At 38.8% G+C, this 27640-nt stretch overlaps 1 protein-coding gene across 1 annotated transcript; it reads left to right on the top strand.

Moving 5' to 3' along the window:
• The first annotated feature begins 22 nt into the window (after nucleotides 1–22).
• PSMD12 (proteasome 26S subunit, non-ATPase 12) lies at nucleotides 23–27209 on the top strand. Its single transcript, XM_082442097.1, has 11 exons — nucleotides 23–223; nucleotides 9321–9380; nucleotides 9469–9597; nucleotides 13412–13519; nucleotides 14912–15016; nucleotides 19198–19347; nucleotides 19435–19569; nucleotides 20559–20671; nucleotides 21696–21870; nucleotides 23706–23783; nucleotides 24766–27209. Exons 1-11 carry the CDS (start codon nucleotides 116–118, stop codon nucleotides 24973–24975), a joined length of 1371 nt encoding a protein of 456 aa, XP_082298223.1. The 5' UTR covers nucleotides 23–115; the 3' UTR covers nucleotides 24976–27209.
• Nucleotides 27210–27640: the final 431 nt, after the last annotated feature.

Below are 27640 nucleotides of genomic sequence, written 5' to 3'. Positions count from 1 at the left end.
GGTCCTTCGCGCGGGCTGCCGACGCACTGCCGGAGCGGGTGCGCCGGCGGCTTCCGGTGTGGGTGACGAGTGGTGCCGAAGCAGGGGGACATCAAGGGACGCTCAGGCAGGGACCATGGCGGAAGGCGGCTCGGAGCGGGCAGATGGGCGCATCGTCAAGATGGAGGTGGACTACAGCGCCACGGTGGATCAGCGACTGCCGGAGTGCGAGAAGCTGGCCAAGGTGAGGGGAGGCCGGCTGGCTGTTGGCGGGCGCCAGGGGCTGAGTCACGGCGCCGAGCTTGCTTAGGCCTCAGGGGGCCGGCGGGCTGGAGCGCGCATCCCCCTGTTGCCTGCCCGGCCCGAGCTAGGCCTGCAGAAGTAGGAGATCCCAGGTCTTCCTGACCAGGGAGACCCCGCAGCCAGAGTACGCTAGTGCATACAGCTTCCCAGAACCTCCCCAGGATGGATGGTCAGTTCATTCCCTGAGGAGTTGGGGCTCCATTAGTACTTTGTACCTTTTCTTGGATACTGTTTCACGTTTACTTTAGTAGTTTCTCAGGGGTTAAGGCCGCTTCAGCATTCACGCTAGATCAGAGAGTTTAGTTCTGTTGCTCTTGTCGAATCAGTTTCTCTGGTTAAGTTGCGTACGCATCGTGGCGATGTGCTTGGCCTTTGGCCAGGGGAAGGGACAGGGACGAAGGTGATTAACACAGGACCCCTGTCCCTAAGGGGTCCGTGTACCCAACAAATTACGCAAGTTACGCGTGGTAGTGAGTGCCATACAAGTATGAAAGTCTTACTGGAACACAGAAGGAAGCCGTTCGTTCTTACTGGTCGGTTAAGGGAGGGTTTTACAGAGAAGCTGACGTTTGTATCAGTCCTTGAAGAATAAGATTGGGATGAGGAGGAGTCATCCCTGGAGCGGGAACTGCACAAGTAAAGACAAACAGGCACAGAAGTACAAAGTAACATAATTAATGGAGGTCGTTAACAGTAGTTTAGCCCAGCTGCATATCTCCCATGAAATAGAAATTTTACTTGATCCGAACATTTATCATGCAACATGGGATGCTGTGTGTCAGGCAACTTTGTGTATCATTTTACATGTAAAGGAACCAAGGCTTAGAGTTGTCTGTCCATCCTAACAGTTAGTAATAGGTAGAACCAGGGATTTAAACCTAGGTTTGCCTGACTAGGGTTTGGATGGTTGTTGGATCACTTTCATCGGGGAATGTTGTTAAGGGTTGTGCTCAGGCCTCTTTAAATTCCTTGATCAATCCAGCCACAAACATGTGTTGCTATTCGTCTGGGATACATTCACTAATAGGATTGTTTTTGCCTCTTAAGGAGCTTACTACCTAAGTACCTTAAAACATAATAAATTCAGGGGCAGGAGGAGTGTCAAGTAATACTTCACATTTAATTCTCAGAAGGAACCCTTTTAATGCTTCCCTTTTTTCCAAAAAAGAATTTAGTGGGGCTTTACAAAAGACAAGGTTAGGGAAAGATGATGAAGTTGATACACTTGTATTTCTTAGGTTCAGTACCCTAAGTGGAGGGTAGCCATCAATTCATCTCTGAGCTTTTTAGCTGCTACTATAAAGAAACATCACCAGTTACATAAAAGAAACATCACCAGTTACATAGAGGTTGGAAAACTCAAACACCTCCAGCGCGGGGCAGATAAACAATCACTGACATTTATTGAGTGCTTTCTGCGGTGCCAGGCACTCATGTATTAACTTATTTGATCCTCACCTTAGCCCTGTGAGGTAGGTATTATTATCATTCTTATTTTACGATAGGAAAACAGTCTAAGAGAAGTTGCGTCATATGCTCCAAAATCATACAGCTAGTAAAGTGGTGGAGCCAGGATGCAAATCGAGGCATACTGATTCTAGAGCTTCTGCTCTCACCGAGTGTCCTGCCTAGTGAGCAAAGTGTAATGAAACCTGAACTTCTGAGCACCTGCTCAAGGAAAGAGAGTAGGAACTCTGCACCTCAGGTTAATCTTTGCCAATTGCAAATGAAGGCCACGCTTTATGAACTCCTCTAATTTGAGGGAGAGACCAGGAATATGGATTTTTCTTTTTTTTTTTAAGGGAGCGCTATTTATTTATTTAGGCTGTGTTGGGTCTTCGTTTCTGTGCGAGGGCTTTCTGTAGTTGCGGCGAGCGGGAGCCACTCTTCATCGCGGTGCGCGGGCCTCTCACTGTCGCGGCTTCTCTTGTTGCGGAGCACAAGCTCCAGATGCACAGGCTCAGTAGTTGTGACTCACGGGCCTAATTGCTCCGTGGCATGTGGGATCTTCCCAGACCAGGGCTCGAACCCGTGTCCCCTGCATTGGCAGGCAGACTCTCAACCACTGCGCCACCAGGGAAGCCCCAGGAGTATGGATTTTTATATGAATTGCCTTTATATTTAGAAACTGGACACTAATCTGTTCTAAAGCACTGTTTGAGCCAATACCATGTAGATCAAACAAAACATATGTACAGGTCAAAGTCAGCCCCAAACCACCTCTTTGGAATTAATAGATTGATAGTTTCCATAAGGAAGAAACTAATTGCTTTAAAGGAGTACAGTTGTTCCAAGAACTGAGACTAGGGTGAAAAAAAAATCTTCCCCATACCAATTTCTTCTGATAGCCTGCTGTGTGCAAGACCCAGTCAGTGCTAGACTTTATGGGGGTATAAAGATTAGTGGACAGAGCTCCTGCTTTCAAATAGCTTATAGGCCAGGAAGAAAAACATATTTCGCTGCTACAGTTGTTCTAGCAGTCAATGTATGGCCTTTATTTAGAACATCGCTGTTATGTTCAAGACCGTTGAGAAGATTTGCAAACTCAAATGCCAAATGATTTTTTAGGTGTCAAGTGGGTGATGGAAATGTTTCAAGCAGGGAATGTTGGGGCCTGTTAAACTATGTAAAATTAAAGCCATTTGGTTTTTCTTTTAAGCCACTGTGCCTGTCGAACAAAACAAGGTGTAGATATGGATTGTCTTTGTGGGAAGGCGGGGCAGGGAAAGAGGGCTGGGGCATGGGAAGGTAGAAGGTTTTTTTAATACAGACCCACAGTTTTCAACTTCTGGATTAGATAGTTGTCTTAGGGTTTTTTAGGGTATGTTTCCCTGTTTTGCTTTCTATCCCTCATTTTATATTATTTTCTAGCCATTCTGCCAATCATAAAAAAATACTTAAAGCATTGCATTTCTACATTGGAATGCATGGAACACTTTAGCATACATTCTTTTGTTTTTTATTTTGAGCCCGTCAATAAAACTGAAGGAAGTTTTGTTATCTTCACTTTGCTTGTGGGAAAACTAAGGTTCAGGCAGCTTCAGTAGTTATCCAAGGTCTATAGAAGAATCAGATCAAGCTGAGGTCTCCTAGCAATAGGTATAGTGTTCTTTTTTGCTACATCCCATGGTTTCTTTAAGAGACTATCACTTCTGTGCTTACTTTCCTTAAGACATTTTTTATTTTTAATGTGAAAGACATTCGAAGATAAAAATTATGTGTATAGAGAATTAATAAGAATGTATCAGGTGAGAATACCACATATAGCAGAAGCCTTCAAAAGTCAGACCGAAGTCTAAACCCAGGTGGTATACTTGCCAAATCTAGGCCATTTGAATCTCCTACAATTGTGACCTAGTACAATTCTATCTATCTGTGTATCTATCTATTTCTTTATTTCTTTCTTTATTTATGCATGCATGCATGCTGCTCCGGGTCTTAGTTGCAGCATGCGGACTTCTTAGTTGTGGCATGCAAGCGGGATCTAGTTCCCCTACCAGGGATCAAACCTGGGCCTCCCACATTGGGAGCACAGAGCCCTACCCACTGGACCACCAGGGAAGTCCCTGACCTAGTACAATTCTGTTTCTGTGTCCTAACACTCACCTAGCAAATAACAACAGTGACTAATAATGTTAGCTATTATGATGATGGTAAAGTACATACTGTGTTCCAGGCATAACTTCATAGGTATTGCCTTAATCCTAACGCCAACTCTATGAAGTAGGAACTGTAGATATTATTATGCTCATATCACTGAAGAGAAAATTGAGGGTCAGAGAGGGTAAGTGTCTTTCTTAAACTAACACAGTGGTAGATCTGGAATTTAGACTCAGGCAGTCTGGCTGCAGAGCCTGTTTTTAACCATTGCATTCTACTGCGTCTGTGATTGGTATTTGAGGACCCTGTATCAGATTGGTGAGATAATAAAAGTGATACTAGTTCTAGATAATAGTTGTCATTTCACCCTTGCATTAAGGAGTTAAAAATTAATCTAATGAGGGCCTTTTCTGAACTGTAAAGATGTAGTATTTAACAGTTCTAATGCACAGAAGGTTCCCCTCCAACCCCTACCCCCACCGCCTGCTTTTGGATTACTGTGTATATTTGGCACATGGTTATTTAGGGACTACTTGCATTCTTAAATCGAATGTATCCTTCGTTTCTCCCTTCTCTCTCTTTTTTTTTTTTAATTTATTTTATTTATTTATCTTTGGCTGCGTTGGGTCTTCATTGCTGCACGCGGGCTCTCTCTAGTTGTGGCGAGCGGGGGCTACTCTTTGTTGCGGTGTGCGGGCTTCTCATTGTGGTGGCTTCTCTTGTTGCAGAGCACGGGCTCTAGGCGCGCGGGCTTCAGTAGTTGTGGTGCACGGGCTTAATTGCTCCGCGGCATGTGGGATTTTCCTGGACCAGGGCTCGAACCCGTGTTCCCTGCATTGGCAAGAGGATTCTTAACCACTGCGCCACCAGGGAAGTCCCTCTCCCTCCTCTTAATGTCTTTTCATTTCAGTTGGTCACCTGCAACCTCTTCTCATGGTTAACACTAAAAATAAAGAGGAGGTGAAATGTAAAACAGTTTACTGATTGTTAGTAGCTTGGACAAAAGACCCCTTCAAGAAATAGGTCATTTAAAAGTATTGGATTGGCATTACATTTCAACTATTTGTGGTTAACTTTTTATGGACCTTTTCTTACTTGTTGAGGTTGTTTAAGAAATCATTAAAAGATTGGATCTTTTAGGAGTTAAAGGACACAAACATACAGAATATACAGATACCCAACATGTATTGATGTTGAATAAACTCCTTAGTCATTTACCTCATTGACAAGGATTATTTTAATGAGAAAAAGGAGCCACAAAAGTCACACGTTCTAACAAGTTGGTTTTGATAGCTCTGACCACCTTGTTCCTCTGAGTTGAAAGGCAGCATTGAGGAGGTAGAATTTCAAGGAAGATATGTGAATAGATAGGAAAGGAACGAGGAAGGTGTTTAGCCATAAGCTTGAACGTGGAAGATTGGGTGGAAAAGTGGGATGATTAGAGAATTGGGAGTTGTATTTAATGAAATTGATGGTAACGTTTCTCAGATAGCACTGAATTGTCAGCCATATAATTTGTCACATCCTGCTTACTGTAACAGTAAGAATCAGGAATTGTAAGCCAAGATCAAGTGAATAGGTCAGGTCAGTGTCAATCCATTGAACACATACTGTGTACAGGTTGGTGTAAGGGAAACAATCAAACAATGTCCAGCCCTAAAGAACTTATAGACCACTTAGGAGGCAAGACATGCACATTAATAACTGTGGTACAGGGTATAAAGGGATGCTCCAGAATATCTACAAAAACACCCTTATATGCTTGGGCAGGTGCAGAGCACTGAGCTACAGTGGTGAACAGTATAGACATGACCCCTGCTCTTACAGAGTACATTCTAGTGAGATTAGAAAGACAGTGAACATTAAAATGGGAAAGAGTTTGGGGTTGTCGACTGAAAAAAATGCACAACCTAAATAAAAGTGGAGAATTATGTCTTATTTGGGGCATTACTGAGAACTATAGCCCAGGAAGGCAGCCACTCAGATAGCTCTGAGGGACTGTTCCAAAGAGGTGATGGAGGAGCCAGAATACATAGGAGTTTTGGCTGAAAAAAAACAAACATGTAGTTGAACATCAAAAGATTACTGCTAATCACAAAAACAGACATCTCAAGTTAATGATTTTAGTGTTTTTCTCTGTAGGGGAAGATGCAGGAGCCTGGGCTTATTGAAATCATTTCTTTGATATGCATCTTTACTATCTAGGGCCAGTATCCTGTTTTACGGCCGCAACATCCTTTGTTTACTGAAACGGCAGGTGACAATCTTTGTCCACAGGGTCATTGCAAAGCAGAAAGTCAGTGGGCTGGAGTGTTAAAGGAGGTGCTGAGTGACTACTGACTTTAGAGAGCATTATCCAAGAATGCCTGTCTGAGAAGGTGACGGTGACGTTTAATGTTTTGTTGATACTGGTAGACCCCAGCTCTAGAGTGGTGTGTGATTCCTTCATTGTAGGATGCAGTTCTTTAAAATCCATATTTCTGAATTAAAATACCATACAGTAAATTACATGCTGTTGATCACAATCATGTGACTAATAGTAATTACAAAAGTGACAAGAGGGGACCATCAGTAAACAGTATTTTGCATTTTAGCTATTTTTGCACTATATTTTGTTGCCAAGTAGTAACCATTTCCCTATGGAAATTACAGTTGACCTTTGAACAACACAGGTTTCGATTCTTTGATTTTTATGATTTATTAACCTTTAACTTTGGAGAATTTATAGATTTGTTCTTTGTTCTTCTGCTCTGATGGACATTTAGCCAACATTTATTGTACACGTAAACCTATACAGCTTTCAGAACTGGTGCTCCCCTTTGCATGGGAAACATTGTTAAAATGTTAGTAATTGTATGTTTTAGATTTAATTAAAATAAATTCAAACAATACCTATACAGTACATTTTCTGTGCTGCCTAGAAAATTCATAGTTTAAAAGTTATCTTGGAAAATATGGGAACAGTATTTTGAAAAGTCTAAACATTATTTGTGCCGTTAATTCAAAAGCTGTTTAGTTTCTCTCATCAGTAAAAGAGTAGTACTCATGTACCATCTATGAATGTCATTAAAATAAAAATAAATTTCCTTTACGGTTAGAAAAGCAATTTATAAATGAAACCCTCCTCATCACTTCCAATTCATTCAGTGTGTTAGTAATATCAATATCTTAAATTAATGCAGTCTTTGTGCTGTGGGTTGGTTTTGTTTTTATCAAAATGTGTGGTTCCTAATATGATGGCTTATTTTAGTCCTGGTATATTATCTAGATTTATATTATTTGAATTTTGTTATTCCCATTTCTTTTTTTTTTTTTTTTTTTTTTTAATTTTTTTTTTTTTTTAAGTATTTGTTTTTTTTTTTTTTATTTATTGATTTATGGCTGTGTTGGGTCTTTGTTTCTGTGCGAGGGCTTTCTCCAGTTGCGGCAAGTGGGGGCCACTCTTCATCGCGGTGTGTGGGCCTCTCACTATTGCGGCCTCTCTTGTTGCGGAGCACAGGCTCCAGACGCACAGGCTCAGTAATTGTGGCTCACGGGCCCAGCCGCTCCGCGGCACATGGGATCTTCCCAGACCAGGGCTCGAACCCGTGTCCCCTGCATTGGCAGGCAGATTCTCAACCACTGCGCCACCAGGGAAGCCCTGTTATTCCCATTTCTTAATGTATGCCCCAGGGAGAATTTTTTTATTTATGTTTTGGCTGTGTTAGGTCTTCGTTGCAGTGCGTGGGCTTCTCATTGCAATGGCTTCTCTTGTCGCGGAGCATGGGCTCTAGAGCGCAGGCTCAGTAGTTGTGGCGCACGGGCTTAATTGCTCTGAGGCATGTGGGATCTTCCCGGACCAGGGCTCGAACCCGTGTCCCCTGCATTGGCAGGCGGATTCTCAACCACTGTGCCACCAGGGAAGTCCGAGAATGTTTTGTTTTTACATATGAGATAGAGATTATTGTCAATTGATGACTTGGAATAGCATGCGTGGGTAATCTCAGGTAGGCTTTGTTTTCTTTTTTTTTAAAGTTTATTTCTCTTTATCTTTTTTTTTTTTCTCTTTTTTAAAATTATTTATTTATTTATTTATTTATGGCTGTGTTGGGTCTTCGTTTCTGTGCGAGGGCTTTCTCTAGTTGCGGCAAGTGGGGGCCACTCTTCATCGCGGTGCGCGGGCCTCTCACTGTCGCGGCCTCTCTTGTTGCGGAGCACAGGCTCCAGACGCGCAGGCTCAGCAGTTGTGGCTCACGGGCCTAGTCGCTCCGCGGCATGTGGGATCTTCCCAGACCAGGGCTCGAACCCGTGTCCCCTGCATCGGCAGGCAGACTCTCAACCACTGCGCCACCAGGGAAGCCCAGGCTTTGTTTTCTTTAAGCACAATTATAATTTATTTCTAAAGTCATTGAAAAATTAAACCAGGGTTTCCTATCTTTTTACCACCAAATATCCTTTTTATTTCTCCTCAGAACTTCATGTTTTAAAATACTTTTGGTGAATTTATAAAGAAATCATCATTTTCCCATTTTTGTTCTTCAAAGACATGGGTGACAGCCAGTTAAGAGTCTCTTCAGAACAAAATAAACAGGTGTTACCACACTGAGGTGATGAATTAGAATCCAAAACAAAGACTTGATGTTTTTCTTGAGTGTTAAATCATTGTTGTTCTAGAGTCAGTTTCTCCTAGGCATTTTGAAATGTTAAAAATAGCTTGTGGTATTTGTTTTTCTCTTTCTGACTTACTTCACTCTGTATGACAGACTCTAGGTCCATCCACCTCACTACAGATAACTCAATTTCATTTCTTTTTATGGCTGAGTAATATTCCATTGTATATATGTGCCACATCTTCTTTATCCATTCATCTGTTGATGGACACTTAGGTTGGTTCCATGTCCTGGCTATTGTAAATAGTGCTGCACTGAACATTGTGGGTACATGTCTCTTTTTGAATTATGGTTTTCTCAGGGTATATGCCCAGCAGTGGGTTAGGGCATTGACATATATACACTACTGAGTGTAAAATAGCTAATGGGAAGCAGCAGCATAGCACAGGGAGATCAGCTCGGTGCTTTTCGATGACCTAGAGGGGTGGGATAGGGAGGGTGGGAGGGAGGCTCAAGGGGGAGGGGATATGGGGATATATGTATGCTTATGGCTGATTCACTTTGTTGTACAACAGAAACTAACACAGCCTTGTGAAGCAATTATACTCCAATGAAGATCTATTAAAAAAAAAAAGTAGCTTGTGGGCCTCAAGTTGGGAACCACTGACTTCTGGAATCCTCTGGAGAAGCAGGCAGTATCATGAAAAGGAGAAAAAGACAACAGTAGTCTCTTTCCTCTAAAATAGGCTATTGATTTTGTCTTTCTGTGTCAGAAACATCTCATGTTAGACTAAGTTATTTGGTTTTGTGTTCTTGGTGTTTTCATTGTTCATTTACCTTTTGTTTTAGGAAGGAAGACTTCAAGAAGTCATTGAAACCCTTCTCTCTTTGGAAAAACAGACCCGAACTGTGAGTAGATTATATTGAAAACCTCAATTGCCATTAATTTCATTTGACACTGTTTCCATTAACTTTCAATATATTTTCATTCTTACAGGCTTCTGATATGGTGTCTACATCCCGTATCTTAGTTGCAGTAGTGAAGATGTGCTATGAGGCTAAAGAATGGGATTTACTTAATGAAAATATTATCCTTTTGTCAAAAAGACGGAGTCAGTTAAAACAAGTGAGTTCATGATTGATCAAAAACAAATACATTCAAATTTAAATAAGGACTTGCAGAAAAAAACCTTTCTATGAATCTGTTTTAAATCTGTTAAATCAACATCACAACATTTAGAGAGTTTTTAAAAATTCTATCCATATTCTCATGACAACTGCTTTTATTTTTGTCTCCTAGTCTTTATATATTTGCATATTTTTACAAAATTGTTCTGAGAGTGTTGATGCAACTTTCTTCTATTTTCATGTCGCTCCTTCGTATTTATTATTTTAAATGGTTGTGTTATAATCTGTCAAGTCGATAGTCCGTAATTTACTTAAGCATGCCTTTATTAAACACTTAATATTTAACTTTTTTTTTTTTTTTTTGGCTGCGTTGGGTCTTAGTTGCTGCGCGTGGGCTTTCTATAGTTGTGGTGAGCGGGGGCTACTCTCTCTTATTTATTGATTGATTGATTGCTGCGTTGGGTCTTCGTTGCTGCACGCGGGCTTTCTAGTGCGGTGACTTCTCTTGTTGTGGAGCACAGGCTCTAGGCGCACGGGCTTCAGTAGTTGTGGCATGTGGGCTCAGTAGTTGTGGCCTGCGGGGCTTAGTTGCTCCGCGGCATGTGGGATCTTCCCGGACCAGGGCTCGAACCCGTGTCCCCTGCATTGGCAGGCAGATTCTCAATCACTGAGCCACCAGGGAAGCCCCTATTTAACTTATTTTTGAGGCCATTTTCAGACATCATTTTGTTTAAAATTTCAGACTACTCATTTTGTTTAAGGTTATATATGTTCTCTTTTGGTGTTTTTGTGAAGCTGGATTTTCTTTACTGCTTTCCTGTTCTGCTTGAGATATATTTAAATGATCCTCTATAGAAGTAGACTCCACTTTTTACATTTATATTTTATCTTTAAAATGCTGTTCCGAGTAGCTTATGGGTTTTTATCTTTTGCTTTCAAATGGTAAAGGTAATGACATTGTAAAACAAGGTAGTAGTGGAACCAAAAAATAGAAGTACACGGTTCTTGTCCAAAGCCCTTATTTTATTAATTAGTCTGCTGCGAGAGTGAGCTTGATACTAGAGTGGGTTAAATTATTTTTTGTAAAAAGCAAAGTTACTGTGATTGGTTTTTTTCCTTTTTCTTAGATAAGTTTACATGCATATAAAATTCACTGTTAAGAATTAACATAGATTTAATTGAGGCTCTCTAGTACATGTGAATGTGAAATTCATTTAAATATGCTTTTTGCTGCTCATTTCTGTGGTTTGAGAGACTAACATGGATAAGCCTTCATCTTCCTCTGATTTTCTAAGAGACTTGCTTTCTATGGGACAATTTTGAAAGGGCTACTTAATTAGAAATCTTGGGGCAACCTGGCTTAAAATAAACAAAAATAAGTGTTTTATATAGTATTAATATAAAGTTCAAAGCACATATCCTAAAATACAGATTTAATTTCATAGAGTCATAAAATTTTAGAACTAGTAGAGAGACTGTTTACTCTGTTACTTTTCTGATAGAGAAACTGAATTTTATATGTAAGGCTCTTGGAATGTGAAGAAATGTGTAAGTAACCTATAGCTTAGTACAGAACATAAATCGCAAGTAATCATAGCAATCTTTAACATGTCCCAAGATTGATTTTTAAAATTAAAAAAAATTACTTGCATACATGGCAACATATAGTAAGTGACATTAGAATAGTAAAAATGCTAAGATGTATGAAAAGAGGAAGAGAAAGGTTTTAATTAGGTTTATTAGGGAAGGCTTCTCGGGGAAAGAGGAGTTGGAGTCAGTGTTACAGCCGGCAGTGACATCCCCAGAACTGGAACCAGAGCTGCTCTTTGTGCCTTAACATGTTATGTCTTCACAGCTGGAAAGTACTTAGGGACTCCAAATATCTCTTTCCTTTTCTCATAATTACTTTTTACCTCAAACTTTTCATTTTTGCTTTATCAGGGTTAGAAAGTAGTAATCTTCTTAAAATAACCTTTTCTAGATTGCTTAAGATTAACGTTTTCTAACTCACTGTCACTTCAGCGCAGAGGGTCAGCATCACGCCAACTGTGACTTCCCTACAGTTTTCTCAGGGACCAGCAGGATGTTCACTTATCATTAGGATGTTGATTTGTTTCCTTTTCTTTTCCCCATCTGGTTTCTGTTAATGTATTTTTTGCACAGCTTTTAGAATGATCAAGCTGTATGCCCTTCTAGAAATCATTATTATAATTAGTTTTAGAGGGATCATCTGTTTTGTGAGAGACTGGGTGTTCCAGAGCTTTGCACTTACTGAAAGAGTTATATTTTACAAAAAAACCTTCGCCGTCTGGAACTCCTGGGAGTCTCTAAACAGCTAATTTTCAGATATTAAGTCTGATCTGAGCTATGTGAACATTAAATGTCTTTCAAGGAAATCTGTGCAAGGTATACCATGGGATTTATTTTTAAAGCTTTACTGAGATATAATTGACAGCAAGATATTTTGTTTACTTTTCTGCTATCTTAAAATATGCTTAATGTAATTTAACATTTTCCTGATGACAGAGTCCTAATTATTATTATCAATGATTATGATATGCTGTTTGGAATCTAGATTAGGGGTTGGCAAACTATGGGCCAAGGACCAAATCCTACCTGCCACCTTTTTAAATAAAATTTTGGGGGGACAGAGCCACACCCATTTGTCACGTGTGGCATATCTGTGGAGTTACAAAGGCAGAGCTGGATAGTTGCCACAGGACTTCCCTGGTGGCGCAGTGGTTAAGAATCCACCTGCCAAGGCAGGGGACACGGGTTCGAGCCCTGGTCCAGGAAGATCCCACATGCCACGGAGCAACTAAGCCCATGCGCCACAACTACTGAGCCTGCGCTCTAGAGCCCATGAGCCACAACTAGGGAAACCCGCGCACCTAGAGCCCATGCTCTGCAGCAAGAGAAGCCACCGCGATGAGAAGCCCGCGCACCACAACGAAGAGTAACCCCCGCTCGCCGCAACTAGAGAAAGCCTGCGTGCAGCAACGAAGACCCAGCGCAGACAAAAATATATAAATAAAATAATTTTATTTATAAAATAAAGAATAAAAATGAATAGTTGCCACAGAGGATCCTATGGCTCACAAAGTCTAAAATACTGTGTAAATATTTATAAACATATACAGAAAAGGTCAGCTGACCCCGACCTAGATCATAGACTGTTAGAGCTGGAAGAAATGTAGTACAGTCTGCTTGTACTACCTGTCAGGGAACTGTGGGCAAGAGATGATGTGCTTTTCAGTGTCGCATTTTATTGAGGTGACGTGGCTGGCTGTGGCTCCTCCACCCCGCCCAGATGGTGGAACTGTCTTACCTTCTGCTTCTGCCACTGACTCTTTTTTATGGCTTCACTGCTGTCACAGCCACTGTTAAACACTGCTTTTCTCTCCCCCCACCTTCCCCTGCCCTTAATCTGTTGCCACTTCTTCCATACTTTTCTTCTTGACTGTAAAAAAGCTAGCCAGCCAGCCTTCTAACAGACATTGCCAGACATGCCTCTTCCACCTTTCCTGTTGTGTAATCAGCTCACCCACCAGTTGTAGTGGAGAGGGGTAAGGTCTTTGCACCTGAGGTTTTCCTAACCTTTACTGCTTTGTCACTGAGTATTCAGTACTTCTTAGCTAAGGGTTGCAGGGGTGGGGCTAGGGGGTTGAGTTTTTTTTTTTTTTTAATCGGCAATTCAGTATCTAGAGTTGCTTGGGAAGACCAGATTTGACCACAGCACTTCCATCAATAAAATACTTCCTTTTCCTGTACGAGGAATGAATTTAACTTATGAATGGTTTTTATTATTTTAGGCTGTTGCAAAAATGGTTCAGCAGTGCTGTACTTACGTTGAGGAAATCACAGACCTTCCAATCAAACTTCGATTAATTGATACTCTACGAATGGTTACAGAAGGAAAGGTGAGTTTTCTATTAGCAGAACTCACAGTAGGTACTGTCTTACCTGTATTCAGAGATACTTATGTGTTTAAACAATTTATGTAAGTACATATGTATGTGTTTTTAAGATGGAATACACAGAATGTCATGTGTAATGTAATGTTTGGGATAGCTAAGGTTTCTTAGAGTGTTTACAGTGTGAGGTTAGCTTTCAGACTTTCACTGTCTTGCCAGAATCTATCTGTATTTCTTTCGATGCCTGTGCCCCATCCCCCACCCCCAATCTAGTGTTTCTCTAAAAAGGGCAAGTATGAAATGGTGGCTGTGGTAGATGCGTTTCTTTCTAGGTAGATTTTTGTGGTTTGAAGACAAAAACTTAGTTTATATATAACTTACTGCCTCTTTTGATAGTTTAGTTCATTAAACATTTATTGAGCACCTACCTGTGTTGTGCGAGGTCCAAAATGGGCAGGACGCTATTTTTAACCTCCAAAGAGATCAATCATGGAAATAGTTACTGTGCTGGTCATGACAGTAGCAATGTGCCTGCTGTTCCCTGCAGCACAGAGGTAGGGGTTGACTGGCTGAGGACCCCAGGAAAGCCTCAGAGAGTTTATGGTGGCTCAGCTGGCTTTTTAAGAATGAGTAGAAATTCTGCTGGGCCAGAGCATAGGGAGAAGGGCATTTAAGACATAGGGGAAATTATATGCAGAGATATCAGAGTGAGAAACACTTAGTACATTTAGGAAAGTGTAAGCAGTTTGTTATCGTTGGAGATTAAGGATTTGGGACTGGAGTGGGGAAAAGGGGTTGCTGCAGAGCAAAGGCTAAATGGGTCAGCAAACCCAAGCATGAAAATTAGTTCCCTAGACTTTGTTAGGCTGTAGTTATATTTTTAATGTTTAATTTGTTGGAAATTATAAATCTACTAACATTACAAATGGCTGCAAAAAATGCTAGTAACTTTAACTTAGCAAGATCAGATGTTTTTAGAGAAAGTAGTAGCCTTGCATTTAAAGAGAAATCAGAATGAGAGTATTGGTTGAATTATAGATAGTAGACTGCATACGCTCTTTGCAAAGTGTTATTTTTCAAATAATCAGTTCTTTTAAAGGCACTTTCTGTGCCATTTATTTAGTTTTTGGTCCTGTTAGTTGTTAAGCACAGTGATTTCATACTTAGGTTCTCAAAGCAAAGCTGCAAAATATGGATAACGTTTTATAGAGATATTTTCTTTAAAATTATGTGATTGTGAAATGTAAAATGTCGCACAGTGCTGTTTGTACGTGGAGGGTAAAGTGCGTGACAGCTGCAAGAGAAATACCTTGTCTGAATAATAGTTCAGTTCTACCTTTTCAACTTTATCACGTTTCTGTAGGAATTTAGATAATATAAACCTCTCGTATTTTGCAGATTTACGTTGAAATTGAGCGTGCTCGGCTGACTAAAACATTAGCAACTATAAAAGAGCAGAACGGTGACGTCAAAGAGGCAGCCTCCATTTTACAAGAGTTACAGGTAAGGTGCTGCGTTTTAGAGTATGTAAAATTTTACATTCAGTCAGCAGTATTTTGGGGATTCCCTGGCGGTCCAGTGGTTAGGTCTTGGCTCTTTCACTGCCGAAGGCTCAGGTTCAATCCCTGGTTGGGGGACTAAGATCCCACAAGCCGTGTGGCGCAGCAAAAAAAAAAAAAAAACAGTCAGCAATATTTTCTTGTAATTGCTTCTTTTGGCACCTTATCACTTTCTTCTGAACCACCAAGATTAAGAGTGAGTACTATGGAGTGTGAGGTTATTTAAGTAGCTGGAAGTTGTGTAATTATGGTCCCAGCCAAATTTAACTGCTAAAAAAGTTTTGAAGAAAAGTAGGATCAACAAATTAGTCTTAACTTTGTGCCCTTATTTGAACATTTTAATTCTCTTTAGAATTTAAATAAAACCAGTAAATCACGTTCATTTACTTATGCCTTAGGAATTTACTGTTCATCACTGGCTTCATTCTTAATGAATATTTGATTGGTGGTCAACTTCTAGGCTATATTGGTTTAACAAAGAAAAACTCCTTCATAGTTTGCTGTGTTTCAGGACAGTTTTTAAGAGAGGCCTTAAAATGAGATAGCAGAGTGCTAAGAAATCTGAGAAAAGCCATTTCTCCTATCAGAAAAATGTACATAAACTATGCTCAAATTTTTTTTTTAATAAATTTATTTATTTATTTATTTTTGGCTGCGTTGGGTCTTCATTGCTGCGCGGGCTTTCTCTAGTTGCGGCGAGCGGGGGCTACTCTTCGTTGTGGTGTGCTGGCTTCTCATTGCGGTGGCTTCTTTTGTTGCGGAGCACGGGCTCTAGGCGTGCAGGCTTCAGTAGTTGTGGCTCACAGGCTCTAGAGCGCAGGCTCAGTAGTTGTGGCTTGTGGGCTGAGTTGCTCTGCGTCATGTGGGATCTTCCCGGACCAGGGCTCGAACCTGTGTCCCCTGCGTTGGCAGGCGGATTCGTTCTTTTTTTTTTTTTTTTTTTATAAATTTATTTATTTTTTAATTTTTGGCTGTGTTGGGTCTTCGTTTCTGTGTGAGGGCTTTCTCTAGTTGCGGCAAGCGGGGGCCACTCTTCATTGTGGTGCGCGGGCCTCTCACTATTGCGGCCTCTCGTTGTGGAGCACAGGCTCCAGACGCGCAGGCTCAGTAGTTGTGGCTCACGGGCCTAGTTGCTCCGCGGCACGTGGGATCTTCCCAGACCAGGGCTCGAACCTGTGTCCCCTGCATTGGCAGGCAGATTCTCAACCACTGCGCCACTAGGGAAGCCCTATGCTCAAATTTTTGCTTATAATTTTAGTCCATCAAAGGCTCCCCGTTAAGTTAAATAGATTATTTTAACTTTTCAGTCATGTACCTTATCCATTTTAGATAAAGGAAAGGAAAAAAACAATACTGGAAGGAACTTGTATGGCATGCGTTGTGTTTGTTGTCATTTTTTAAAACGTGTTCTCTATATACTTGATCTCATTTAATGTTCACATGCAACACTATTTTTATCCCCACTTTTCAGCCAAGGAAATTGTGACTCAAAGGAATTAAGTAACTTGTTGGATTACCACTAGTTCTGTTTGACTTCAGGCTCCCCACCCCACCAAACACACACCTTTTTCTTTTTCTTTTCAATTAAAAGACTTTTTTTTTAGAGTATTTTTAGGTTCACAGCAAATTGAGTGGGAAATACAGAGATACCCCATATACCCACTGCTGCCACAACACACACAACCTCCCCTACTATCAGCATCCCGAACCAGCGTGGTGCATTAGTTACAGTCAGTGAGCCTGCATTGACACATTGTTATCACCCAAAGTACAGAGTTTTACTTTAGGGTTCACTTGCGGTGTTGTACACTCTACGGATTTTGGCAGACATATAATGACGTGTCTCCAGCATTGTAGTATCATAAAGAGTAGTTTCACTGCTTGTGAAAACCCTTTGTGCTCTGCCTATTTATCCCTTCCTCTCCCTAACCCTTGGCAACCACTGATGTTTTTATTCGCTCCATAGTTTTGCCTCCCAACTCTATTTGCCAACCAGGAGGACTATATGCCTCGTGATTCAACATCCCCTGTGAAGTATTCTTGCCAAAAAAATTAATCTCAGTTATATAACGCCTCTAGGTTTAACTACCAGTTTTTAAGGTATACCAGGGACAGAGGAGGCTGTTAAAGGATACCACAGGGACGCAGTCTGCAAACTTCAGACTCTAGAAAACTGTAGGGTGATTGGCTTGATTTCTGCAATGAATAAATGGCAAGGAAAAAAGAGACGTAAGAAACATATCTACAAATTGCAAAGTATGAGCCTTATTTGGATTCTGAGTTGATTAAAAAAATAAATGAGACTATTGAGGACTGACTAGATATTTAGTGATATAAAGAACTTTTAGGTATGATATTTTTTTTCAGTTTATCTTTTAGAGATACATATTGAAATATTTATTTATAATATCTTGTCTGAGATTTGCTTCAAAGTAATTGACACATGGAGAGTGAGTGAACATGTCAAAATGAAACACTGATGGTTCACTGTGTGTGTTTCTATTTTCCTTAAGAAATTACAAAGGAGAATTAGTGTACGTAGAGTGCTTAGCACAGTGCCTGGCACACAATATGTTGAATAACTATTAAAAAAAATTACGAAGGACAAGACAGTGAAATAAAAACATTTTCAGACCAAATTGTAGTAATAACAGCCTTACTTCATTCTACTTTGTAAAAGTGTCATTCTAGATGTTATATATCATTTATAATATATGTATGCCAAATATTATATTAGAAACTTTTTCATAGTATTTGATATAATTGATTCTCTGTTATATTTGTTGGTATCTACTGTAACTCTACATTCTGCATCCATAAAGGGTCATATCAGCCTTGTCATCTGAATTTTAAAAAGACCTGTGCCTCTTTTTTGTATAATGGTTTCAACTATTATATAGTTAGCTTGCAACTGATATCTTTTTTCATTTTTAGAATTGTCATTTCCTTATTAGCCATTAGGAAAATGCAAATTAAAACCATGATGAGATACTACTACATGCCTCTTAGAATACCTAAAATTTTTTTTTTAAATACTGACAATACCAAGAGCTGGCAGGGATGCAAAGCAGCTGGAACTCTCATAGATTGCTGAGCAGTATGCAAAATGGTGCAGCCACTCTGGAAAACAGGTTGGCAGTTTCTTATAAAGTTAAACATATGCTTACTGTATAACCCAGCAATCCCATCCCTGGGTACCCAAGGGAAAGGAAAATTTATGTTCACACAAAACTTGTCCACTAATGTTCAGAGTAGCTTTATTTGTGATAGGCAAAAGATTGAATCAACCCAGTTGTTCTTCAGCAGGTGAATGGAGAAACTGGGGTTCATCCATGCATGGAATACTACTTAGCCATAAAAAGGAATGAACTGTTTGATTTATACAACAACTTGATTGAATCTTATTATTCAAAGCATTATGCTGAGTAAACACAGTCTCAAAAGGTTGCATATTATATTCGACATTCTTGAAAAGACAATTCTGGGGGACTTCCCCGATGGTCCAGTGGTTAAGAATCCACCTTCCAATGCAGGGGATGCGGGTTCGATCCCTGGTCGGGGAACTAAGATCCCACATGCTGTGGGGCAACTAAGCCTGCGTGCTGCAACTACAGAGCCCACACGCTCTGGAGCCTGTGCGTCTCAACTAGAGAGAAGCCCGCGTGCCGCAACTAAGACCCAATGCAGCCAAAAATGAATGAATGAATAAATAAATAAATAAATAAATAAATAATAAAGAAAACACGGTTCTGTGGTATTGGAGGACAGATCATTGGTTTTCAGGGGTTATGAGTGTGACTGTAAAGGGGGCATGTGAGGGAGATATGCAGGTGATGGAACTGTTCTGTGTCTTGATTGTGATGGTGGTTGCAGAAATCTGTGCATGTGTTAAAATTCATAGAACTTTACACCAAAAGAAAAAAATCCATTTTACTGTATAATAATTTTTTTTAATTGTAATTTCCTGGAGGAAACTAGCTTTTTATATCACCATCAACACTCTCTCAATATGCGTGAAGGTTTATATTATTTATCAAGTGTGAATTTTTAATGTCTATTTAATTTTGTTGCAATTTAAAAACATTACTAAAGATTATAATCTTATTTGGGGGCTTACTCTGCTAGGTGGAAACGTATGGGTCAATGGAAAAGAAAGAGCGAGTGGAGTTTATTTTGGAGCAAATGCGGCTCTGCCTAGCTGTGAAGGATTACATTCGTACACAAATCATTAGCAAGAAAATTAACACCAAATTTTTCCAGGAAGAAAATACAGAGGTAAGCCTATCTCTTACTATAAGTTTACTTTGAAAATGTTGGGGGGAAACCCCGTAAACCCCAATTTATTTTGTCAATTTTTTTCAGAAATTAAAGTTGAAATACTATAACTTAATGATTCAGCTGGATCAACATGAAGGATCTTATTTGTCTATTTGTAAGCACTACAGAGCAATCTATGATACTCCCTGTATACAGGCAGAAAGTGAAAAGTGGCAACAGGTAAGAATATAGTCTTAAACTTGACATTGATACTTATTAGGAAGAATTTGCACTTTTTGAAATAATTTTAACTTCAGTAATTACATGCAATTGTGTGGTACTGCTTTCTGTTCAGTCTGTTGATAGTTCACTTTATCCTTACTGATTCAGATGAATTATTTATGGCCTTTGAAGAAATGTAGGCTTACTATTTAAGACATGTACAGCAGGTTACCTTCTAACAAAGGTCACAGATAAAGACCTAGCATTACTTTGGAAAATTACTTTGTAAAGTCTGTGAATAGATTATATGTGGATTCCACATTTTTGCTGCTAACTTGTTATAAGAACCTTTTTTTATACATTTATTTTAAAAAAATGTTGGGGGAGGGATAAATTAGGAGTATGGGATTAACAGATACATACCACTATGTATTATATAAAATAAACAGCAAGGATTTACCCTATAGCACAGGGAACTATATTCAATATCTTGTAATAACCTGTAATGGAAAGGAATCTGAAAAAGAATATATATACATATATATATATATAAACTGAGTCACTTTGCTGTACACCTGAAGCTAACACTAAGTAAATCAACTATACTTCAATTAAAAAAAAAAGCCAACCCAGGTAGTAATTCAAATTAGCAAAGATTCGGGAATTCCCTGGTGGTCCAGTGGTTAGGACTTTGTGCTTTCACTGCCGAGGGTGCAGGTTCGATCCCTGGTCGGGGAACTAAGATTTCCACAAGCCGTGCAGCGCAGCCAGAAAGGAAAAAAAATTAGCAGAGATTCGCTGCATTTGTTTTATAATAGTTTTACGAAAAGTAAACATTAAAGAAAAGCACTATGAAGAGCAATCTGATAAGGTTTTTCCCTAAGACTTTTGAATACAGTATTAAAAATGAGTATATACAATTATTCCATGAATTTTCACTTTCTGCCAAAGTTTCCATTTTGTTTCTAGTCTTGTATGTAAACTGTTGCATTGTACAACCTTTTTAGGCCCTGAAAAGTGTTGTCCTTTATGTTATCTTGGCTCCTTTTGACAATGAACAGTCAGATTTGGTTCACCGAATAAGTGGTGACAAGAAGTTAGAAGAAATTCCTAAATACAAGTAAGTACTTTTCTAATTAGTATAGTATGTCTCAGTAGAAGCACCGTTTTGAAAGAAAATTGGTTAACCTAAGTGTATACTTCTTAATTGGTTGCTGATAGATTGTATAAGAGAATAAAACTAGAGAAAATAAAGTGTTTTTTTAGGACTACATTTGAAATTAATGCAGTGAGATTATAACACACTCCATTCTAAGCCACTTATCAAGTAGAAGTCTTATTTCAAGCTCACTTTTGTTGAATTAATCATTTGATAAATTTTATCATTTGTAAATGTTTGGGGCTTTGTGATTTTTCAGAAGTAGATGCTTCTGAAAATCCATTATATAAAACGTGGGCTTCCCTGGTTGCACAGTGGTTAAGAATCCATCTGCCAGTGCAGGGGACACGGGTTCGAGCCCTGGTCCGGGAAGATCCCACGTGACGCAGAGCAACTAAGCCCATGCGCCACAACTACTGAGCCTGCGCTCTAGAGCCCGCGAGCCACAACTCCTGAGCCCGCGTGTCACAACTACTGAAGCCCACGCGCCTAAAGCCTGTGCTCCACAACAAGAGAAGCCACCGCAGTGAGAAGCCTGCGCACCGCAACAAAGAGTAGCCCCCGCTCGCCACAAGTAGAGAAAGCCCGCGCGCAGCAACGAAGACCCAATGCAGCCAAAAATAAATAAATAAATAAAAAGCAAGTAAATAAAACAGACATAGGCTTTATCATAAGCACATTGTGCTTTTTTTTTTAAGCTGTTTTTCTTTTATCTGTTTCATTAGTAAGTTTACAGTCAGTTAGTCCAGAGATTGGCAAATACAATAGAGGAGAGAGCAGAATGGTAAGTAGGGGAATGTGCTTTTCACAATTACTGTGGAAAAAATGATAGTAAAGTTGGTAAAATAAGTAATAACTTGTATCTTGTTCTACAGACAAAACTTTGTAAAAATCCTCTTTGTTGATATTTTAAAATTTGCTATTATATTAGATGCAACTTAATTTTTACAGATTTGGAATATATTAAGTTTTATTTAATTTACAGGGATCTTTTAAAGCTTTTTACCACAATGGAGTTGATGCGTTGGTCCACACTTGTTGAAGACTATGGAATGGAATTAAGAAAAGGTTCTCTGGAGAGTCCTGCAACTGATGTTTTTGGTTATACAGAGGAAGGTGAAAAAAGGTGGAAAGACTTGAAAAACAGAGTTGTTGAACATGTAAGGATCTGGCATGATGGAGATGACAATTTAGAAGTAAACTTTGGCAAATTTGAGCATAAACTTTTATTCCTCAAATGTTTCTTTTGGATGTTATGTCTTTAATTCTTCACTTTAGGATTTTTTTTTCTGTGCCCAATGTAGTAGTGATGTAAATTTGTTGTTCAGATGTTTATTGTCTTATTTCCCAAAGCACATCAGAATTTATCTTAGCCCTCTTGTCTTTTTTTCCCCCACCTCTTTTTAGCTTTTCAGAAAAGATAACTGTGTTAGCATGCTGCATTTTGAAAGGACCTCTCAGGAATCCAAAGTTTTATAGCATATAAATAAGAAGGAATTTCTTAAGAATGTGAGGGATGGATGGGGGTAGAGGGAGTGTTTTCTTTCTGGTACTCGCTGGGTAGTTTTGGAAATGGGTAACATGTCTTAAACCTGACCTTTGATCTTCTTGGTGTCACTACAAATTGAATTATGTCACCATTCATTCATTAACAAACATTTATTGTGAGCCTTCTATATGCCACACACTGTACAAAGTGCTGGGACACGTGGGAGAATAAGACATGGTCGCTACCTTCAAAATGCTTAAAAATAAATCACAGTGGAAGATACATTTATAAATTAGGTATTATGGTACAAGTATACATGTACTAGAGGGGAGCATAAGGAGAGAGTTGATCGGTTCCACCAGGAAGAATGGTCAGGCCGGATACATAGGAATCGATGTGGGAGGTAAGATTTGTGAGAAGAGTATGTAGTCAGCAGGCAGACAAGGGAGGGCAGTCCCCGTAGGCAGATGGGATGGTCTGCGCTGGGGCATGGAGGCTGGGGCATGGAGACAGGGGAACTTGGGGACCTCCAAGGAAAGGGCTCAGTGAGAAAGGAAGTTGGAGGTACGGAAAAGGTCTGGGTCGTAAGGAAGCTGAGAGGATAATGACCAGGCTTGTGTTTTATAAAGAGTCCTCTGGGAGGAAGTGCGAGGAGTGGATTTGGAGAGAGAGAAGACTGGAGATGAGACTAGCTAAGTGGCTTTATGGGCTTGAATTAAGGCAGTAGCCAAGGTATTGAGGAAGAGTGGGCCGAATGGAATTAACTATTTTAAAGAAGAAAAGTAATAGAATTTGGTCATTGGTTAAATTTAAAGGATGAAGGAAAAGCGGGAAATCTTGAGTGATTCTCATGCTTTCTGAGAGGTTGGTGTTGCCATCAGCCCTGATTAGAGATGGGAGGAGGTGCAGCTTCTTCAAAGATGAGCTTATTTTTCTCCCCACCATCCCCCTTTTTCCTTGTGAGTGCTGCTGCTTTGTTAGTAACGTTAACATTAAGAATAACAAAGGGGCGTCTCTCTAACTTTAGCACCACTTCCAGTGAAAATTAAGAGTTTAATTTTGAGTTATCTTTACATAGTTATAATGATAATAAGGTAGCGTTTTGAGATGATTTTGATCTTTTTAAAATTTTAGCCTTTTAAACATTTGTGTCGTAATCAGAAAAACTTAACTTTAGATTCTTGCATTTAGCAAAAATATTTTAGTACGGTTACAACTTTTAACAACTAATTTAGTTAAGCCTATATTTTGACTATATATATTTTAGAAGAGTTGTAGAGTGTACTCAGAATAACTAAAAATAACCACAGAAGCCAAAATATCTAAATATTTAGTTTCATTATTGACATTTAGAACCAGCTTCATCCCAGTGGTGGACTATAGCAAAATAAAAGCTCTGAGTATTGACATTTTAACTAAACCTATTTGGATATGAAAACAAATGGGCTTTTGGCCTTACTGACGGCTGTGTCCTCCTGTCCTCCGTGCCTTCTATTCTCTCCTCAGAATATTAGAATAATGGCCAAGTATTACACGAGGATAACAATGAAGAGGATGGCACAACTTCTGGATCTATCTGTTGATGTAAGTAGTAAACGTTGTTTGTAACCATTCATTTTGAAAATCAATTGACTTGTAAAAATTGAGCAAGAAAATCAATTTTGTTTTATTAATTAAGTTTAGGTGATAGAAAGTTTCCCCAAGCTATCTTGAATACCAAAGAGTAGCCTAAATATCAAGTTTATAGCTACATTAATATTATTTATACTTGTTCAAATCTTCACTTAAATATGGTAGTTTTACAGTGATTAATTTGAAGGTAAAGTATATATTTCTATAATAAATATGTCTAGGTTCCCAAAAGTGAACTGTAGAAATAAAACATATGAGGGAGACTTCATTGCAGTTCACCTGAAAAGGACCCAGGACATGTTAGAGGAATATCATCTTCAGGTCTGGGTTTCATGTTGGTAAAATGTACAATAACAAAGAGATAGGCGTTAAGCAAAGTGTATAGTTATGATCTGAAAAGCCATTTCTGTCACCAGAAGGAGTCTGACAGTTTAGCTGAAAAGGGAGAATCGTGGAATGTTGGGGTTAGAGGGCTTGATCGTCGGTTAGTTCATTAGCTCTTCTCGTTTCTGGCCGAGGGTGCCGGGGTCCTTAGAAGTAAAGTGCCTTCTCTTTGGCTACAGAGTTGGCAAGTGGCAGAGCATATATTCTAACCCAGCATTTCTGGAAACAAACTAACTGTATAATACTGCCTTTTAGGGGGAAACGTAGAAGGTAGACCAAGTTGCTGTTGGCAACAGGCTCTTGGGCAGTACCCACAGCATTAAGTTTGCAGGGAGGTTCAAACTGAACGCTGACTTTGAATGTACTCATTCTAATCATTCCCTAGACGCTTAGTAAAATAAGTACATCATTGCAGGAAATCAGCAGTTTCTAACTATTATTGAAATTTAGCATATTCTTCAGTGAAGAGTTTAGAAAATGCTTTCCTTAAATTTTGTTTATTGATAATTAAAATTATCTTGTCTTAATCCAATTTGTCTCTCTCTTGCAGGAGTCAGAGGCTTTTCTCTCGAATCTAGTAGTTAACAAGACCATCTTTGCTAAAGTAGACAGGTTGGCAGGAATTATCAACTTCCAGAGACCCAAGGATCCAAATAATTTATTAAATGACTGGTCTCAGAAACTGAACTCATTGATGTCTCTAGTTAACAAAACCACACACCTCATAGCCAAAGAGGAGATGATACATAATCTACAGTAAGCGTCTCCATGCCCTTAATGCTTTTAGAAGAGAGTCAAAATTGGAAGTCATTAAAAAAGAAAAAGACTTTTATGGTGTATATGTTGGGTTTTTTGGGTTTTTTTCTATTCTCAGCTCTTTTGTCTAAAGTTTAAAAGCTAGTGAATATGTTTGAGGCCCCTTTTGATCTTCAGTTCCTCGATTTCATTGTTAACTTTGCATTTGCAGTTGGTGCAAAAATATATAATACATTTCTATTGTGAGTACTCAAAAAATTGTCATAACTTACCTAAATACATTATTCTATCATTTGAAACCTTTTTAGCTACTATTTGTTTTCATTCAGCTAACAACCATAACTATAATAATAAAAGCAGTATATGCACGTTTACCTTCCATGGTTACCTGTGTTTCTAAACATTTTGTGGGATAGTGATTTAAGTGTTTTTTAAATAAAATTAATTTTGTTGTAAAGCTATTGATTATTTAGTAGAATTTAAAAAGCAACATAGAACCTATAAGAACATTTGGGATAAAGTTGTGATTTGTGAAGAATTTGTATTTTAGTATTGTGGCAGAAAGTCTCTAGATTGAGTGTGTACAGAGCTATCTGGTAGGCTATAGACTTTTTTTTTTTTTTGAGTCAAGCTAGTTTCAATCACAGTAGCTTATTTTTACCCCCTTTCCGTGCCTTGACCAGTTGTTGAACTAATTGTGTTGACAGAGGTTAATACACAAGGTCATTTTTATAACTCCTTTGTGGCTTTAACTTCCATGTGTAATTACATCATTAATGCTCCAAATTCATTCTCTCCTATAGGAACTTTTGTTCCATTATATGCATGCTAGATAACAACCTAAAATGCATTAAAAATCACCAAAAAGACTTCAGGCCACCCTCTTGGCAAATGGTATAGTGTTGACACTTTTTTTTTAACAGAACTAAACAAAAGTAGTTTTACTGTTAAAAGAAACATCTGAGATCACTTACTATGAGCAAATTTTAGAAGTTTTAAAATTTGATTTCAGAGAAAATGGAAAAAGGAAACAACGTTAGGTTATTTAAAATATGTTTAAATGAAGAAAGTATAAGGTCTTTTTTTAAAAATACAAATAGAGAGGGAAAGGCATTCTGGAAACAACAGTTTTCACAATTCATTTTCCATTTAATGATCACTAAATCGTCCTATTTCGTGATCCCAGGGCTGGGGACAGTTGTAGAACCTCTATTGTGAATAATAACATATATTAATCTAATTTTATTCTTTGGAAATTTAATGTATTGGTCACATTAATAACAATATCTGCTATCACTTATCTTTAAAAACTAACGAAAAATATGGCAAGGTAAGAAACATCAGAAGTTTACATTAGCAGTAAGAATATAGTTTTTAATTTTCTTTTGAATGAAAAGGATGGAAAATAAAATCATTTTGCATTGTTAATTTGTAAATTGAGTTGGAACTAATTTGAATCTAGCTTCTCATTAACTTCATCTTTCTAGGGACTCATTCCCCTCGTACTTGCCAAACCTAGACTGTTTGGCCAAATATGTTGCTGTAAAGATCTCAAATGCTCCTCTTCTTTGTATTTTATTTTAACATGCTCACCCTCAAACTAAGCTTTTTGTGTGTTCTGATTTGGTGCCATTTGTAACTGTGTCCCAGTGACCAAATCCCACTTGACTTGATTAAATGCTCATCCATTGTTTTTTCTGTCCAAGCAAACTTAAAGAGTTATTACCAATTTCTCGTGTTACAAAGAAGAATCCATTAGCTTAAGGCAGTAAAATATTTGAGATGTTCTGAACCTAAAATCCTGGCTCGCATTTCTGACCTAAAGCTGGCATGCATGAAAAGGTTAGAACCACTTTGTTTTAATATGGAGAAGAGAAGACTTGACTCATTGTTTTCATTAGGTTACTAACCAGCAGGAGAGGTGATGAGCCACTGTTTTTTTGTTTGTTTGTTTTTAATGAAACACCTTTTACCCTTTCATTTCTATATAATTTATGTTTTTATTTTAGAGTTCAATCATTATTTCTGTAATTATCAGTTTCCATATGCTTTTTGTTGAATCATTGAAAAACATCTCTAAAATTCATACTGTTCCATTCTATCTCTTGTAAGTGTTAAATGTATGATAAAAGAACATATTTTAAATTGTTTCCAGCTTCTGGATATAGCTGCAATAAAAGCACTAATTTGTGGATATTTAAGAAAACCTGGAGAATAAACTCATACTTTAAAAGATCACTTCTTTTTTCAGTTCTTTTACTGTTTATAACAAAAAGCCACAGATGCTTTTCATTTTTCTTTCTAAGTCATGTTACCTCTCTAATCCTGTTTTTAAGCAGTGAGAAAACATTTTGTACATTGCAACAGGTTGGCTTTTTCCCAACCTGGATTCTTTCTGATTTGGGGTTGGCGACAGGCTCTGCCTTATTGTGCTTTGACCAGTGGTTCTCTCACTTAGCACACATGCGAACCACCTGCAGGGCGTGTTCCAACACGGATTACTGGCCCCACCCCCAGAGTTTCTGATCCAATAATTTTAATTTCTAACAAGTTCTCAGGTGATACGGATGCTGCTGATCTATGCACTACACTTTGAGAACCACTCCTTGACGATACTTGCAGTAAATGCAGGAAAAGAACCATGTTAAGTTTGTAAAAGATATTTTTGT

The sequence above is a fragment of the Balaenoptera physalus genome (genome assembly GCF_965194825.1).
Source record: "Balaenoptera physalus genome assembly, chromosome: 20".
NCBI classification, from domain to species: domain Eukaryota; kingdom Metazoa; phylum Chordata; class Mammalia; order Artiodactyla; family Balaenopteridae; genus Balaenoptera; species Balaenoptera physalus.
Note: the sequence above shows the minus strand (reverse complement) of the source record. Positions and strands in the feature narration are given on the sequence as shown.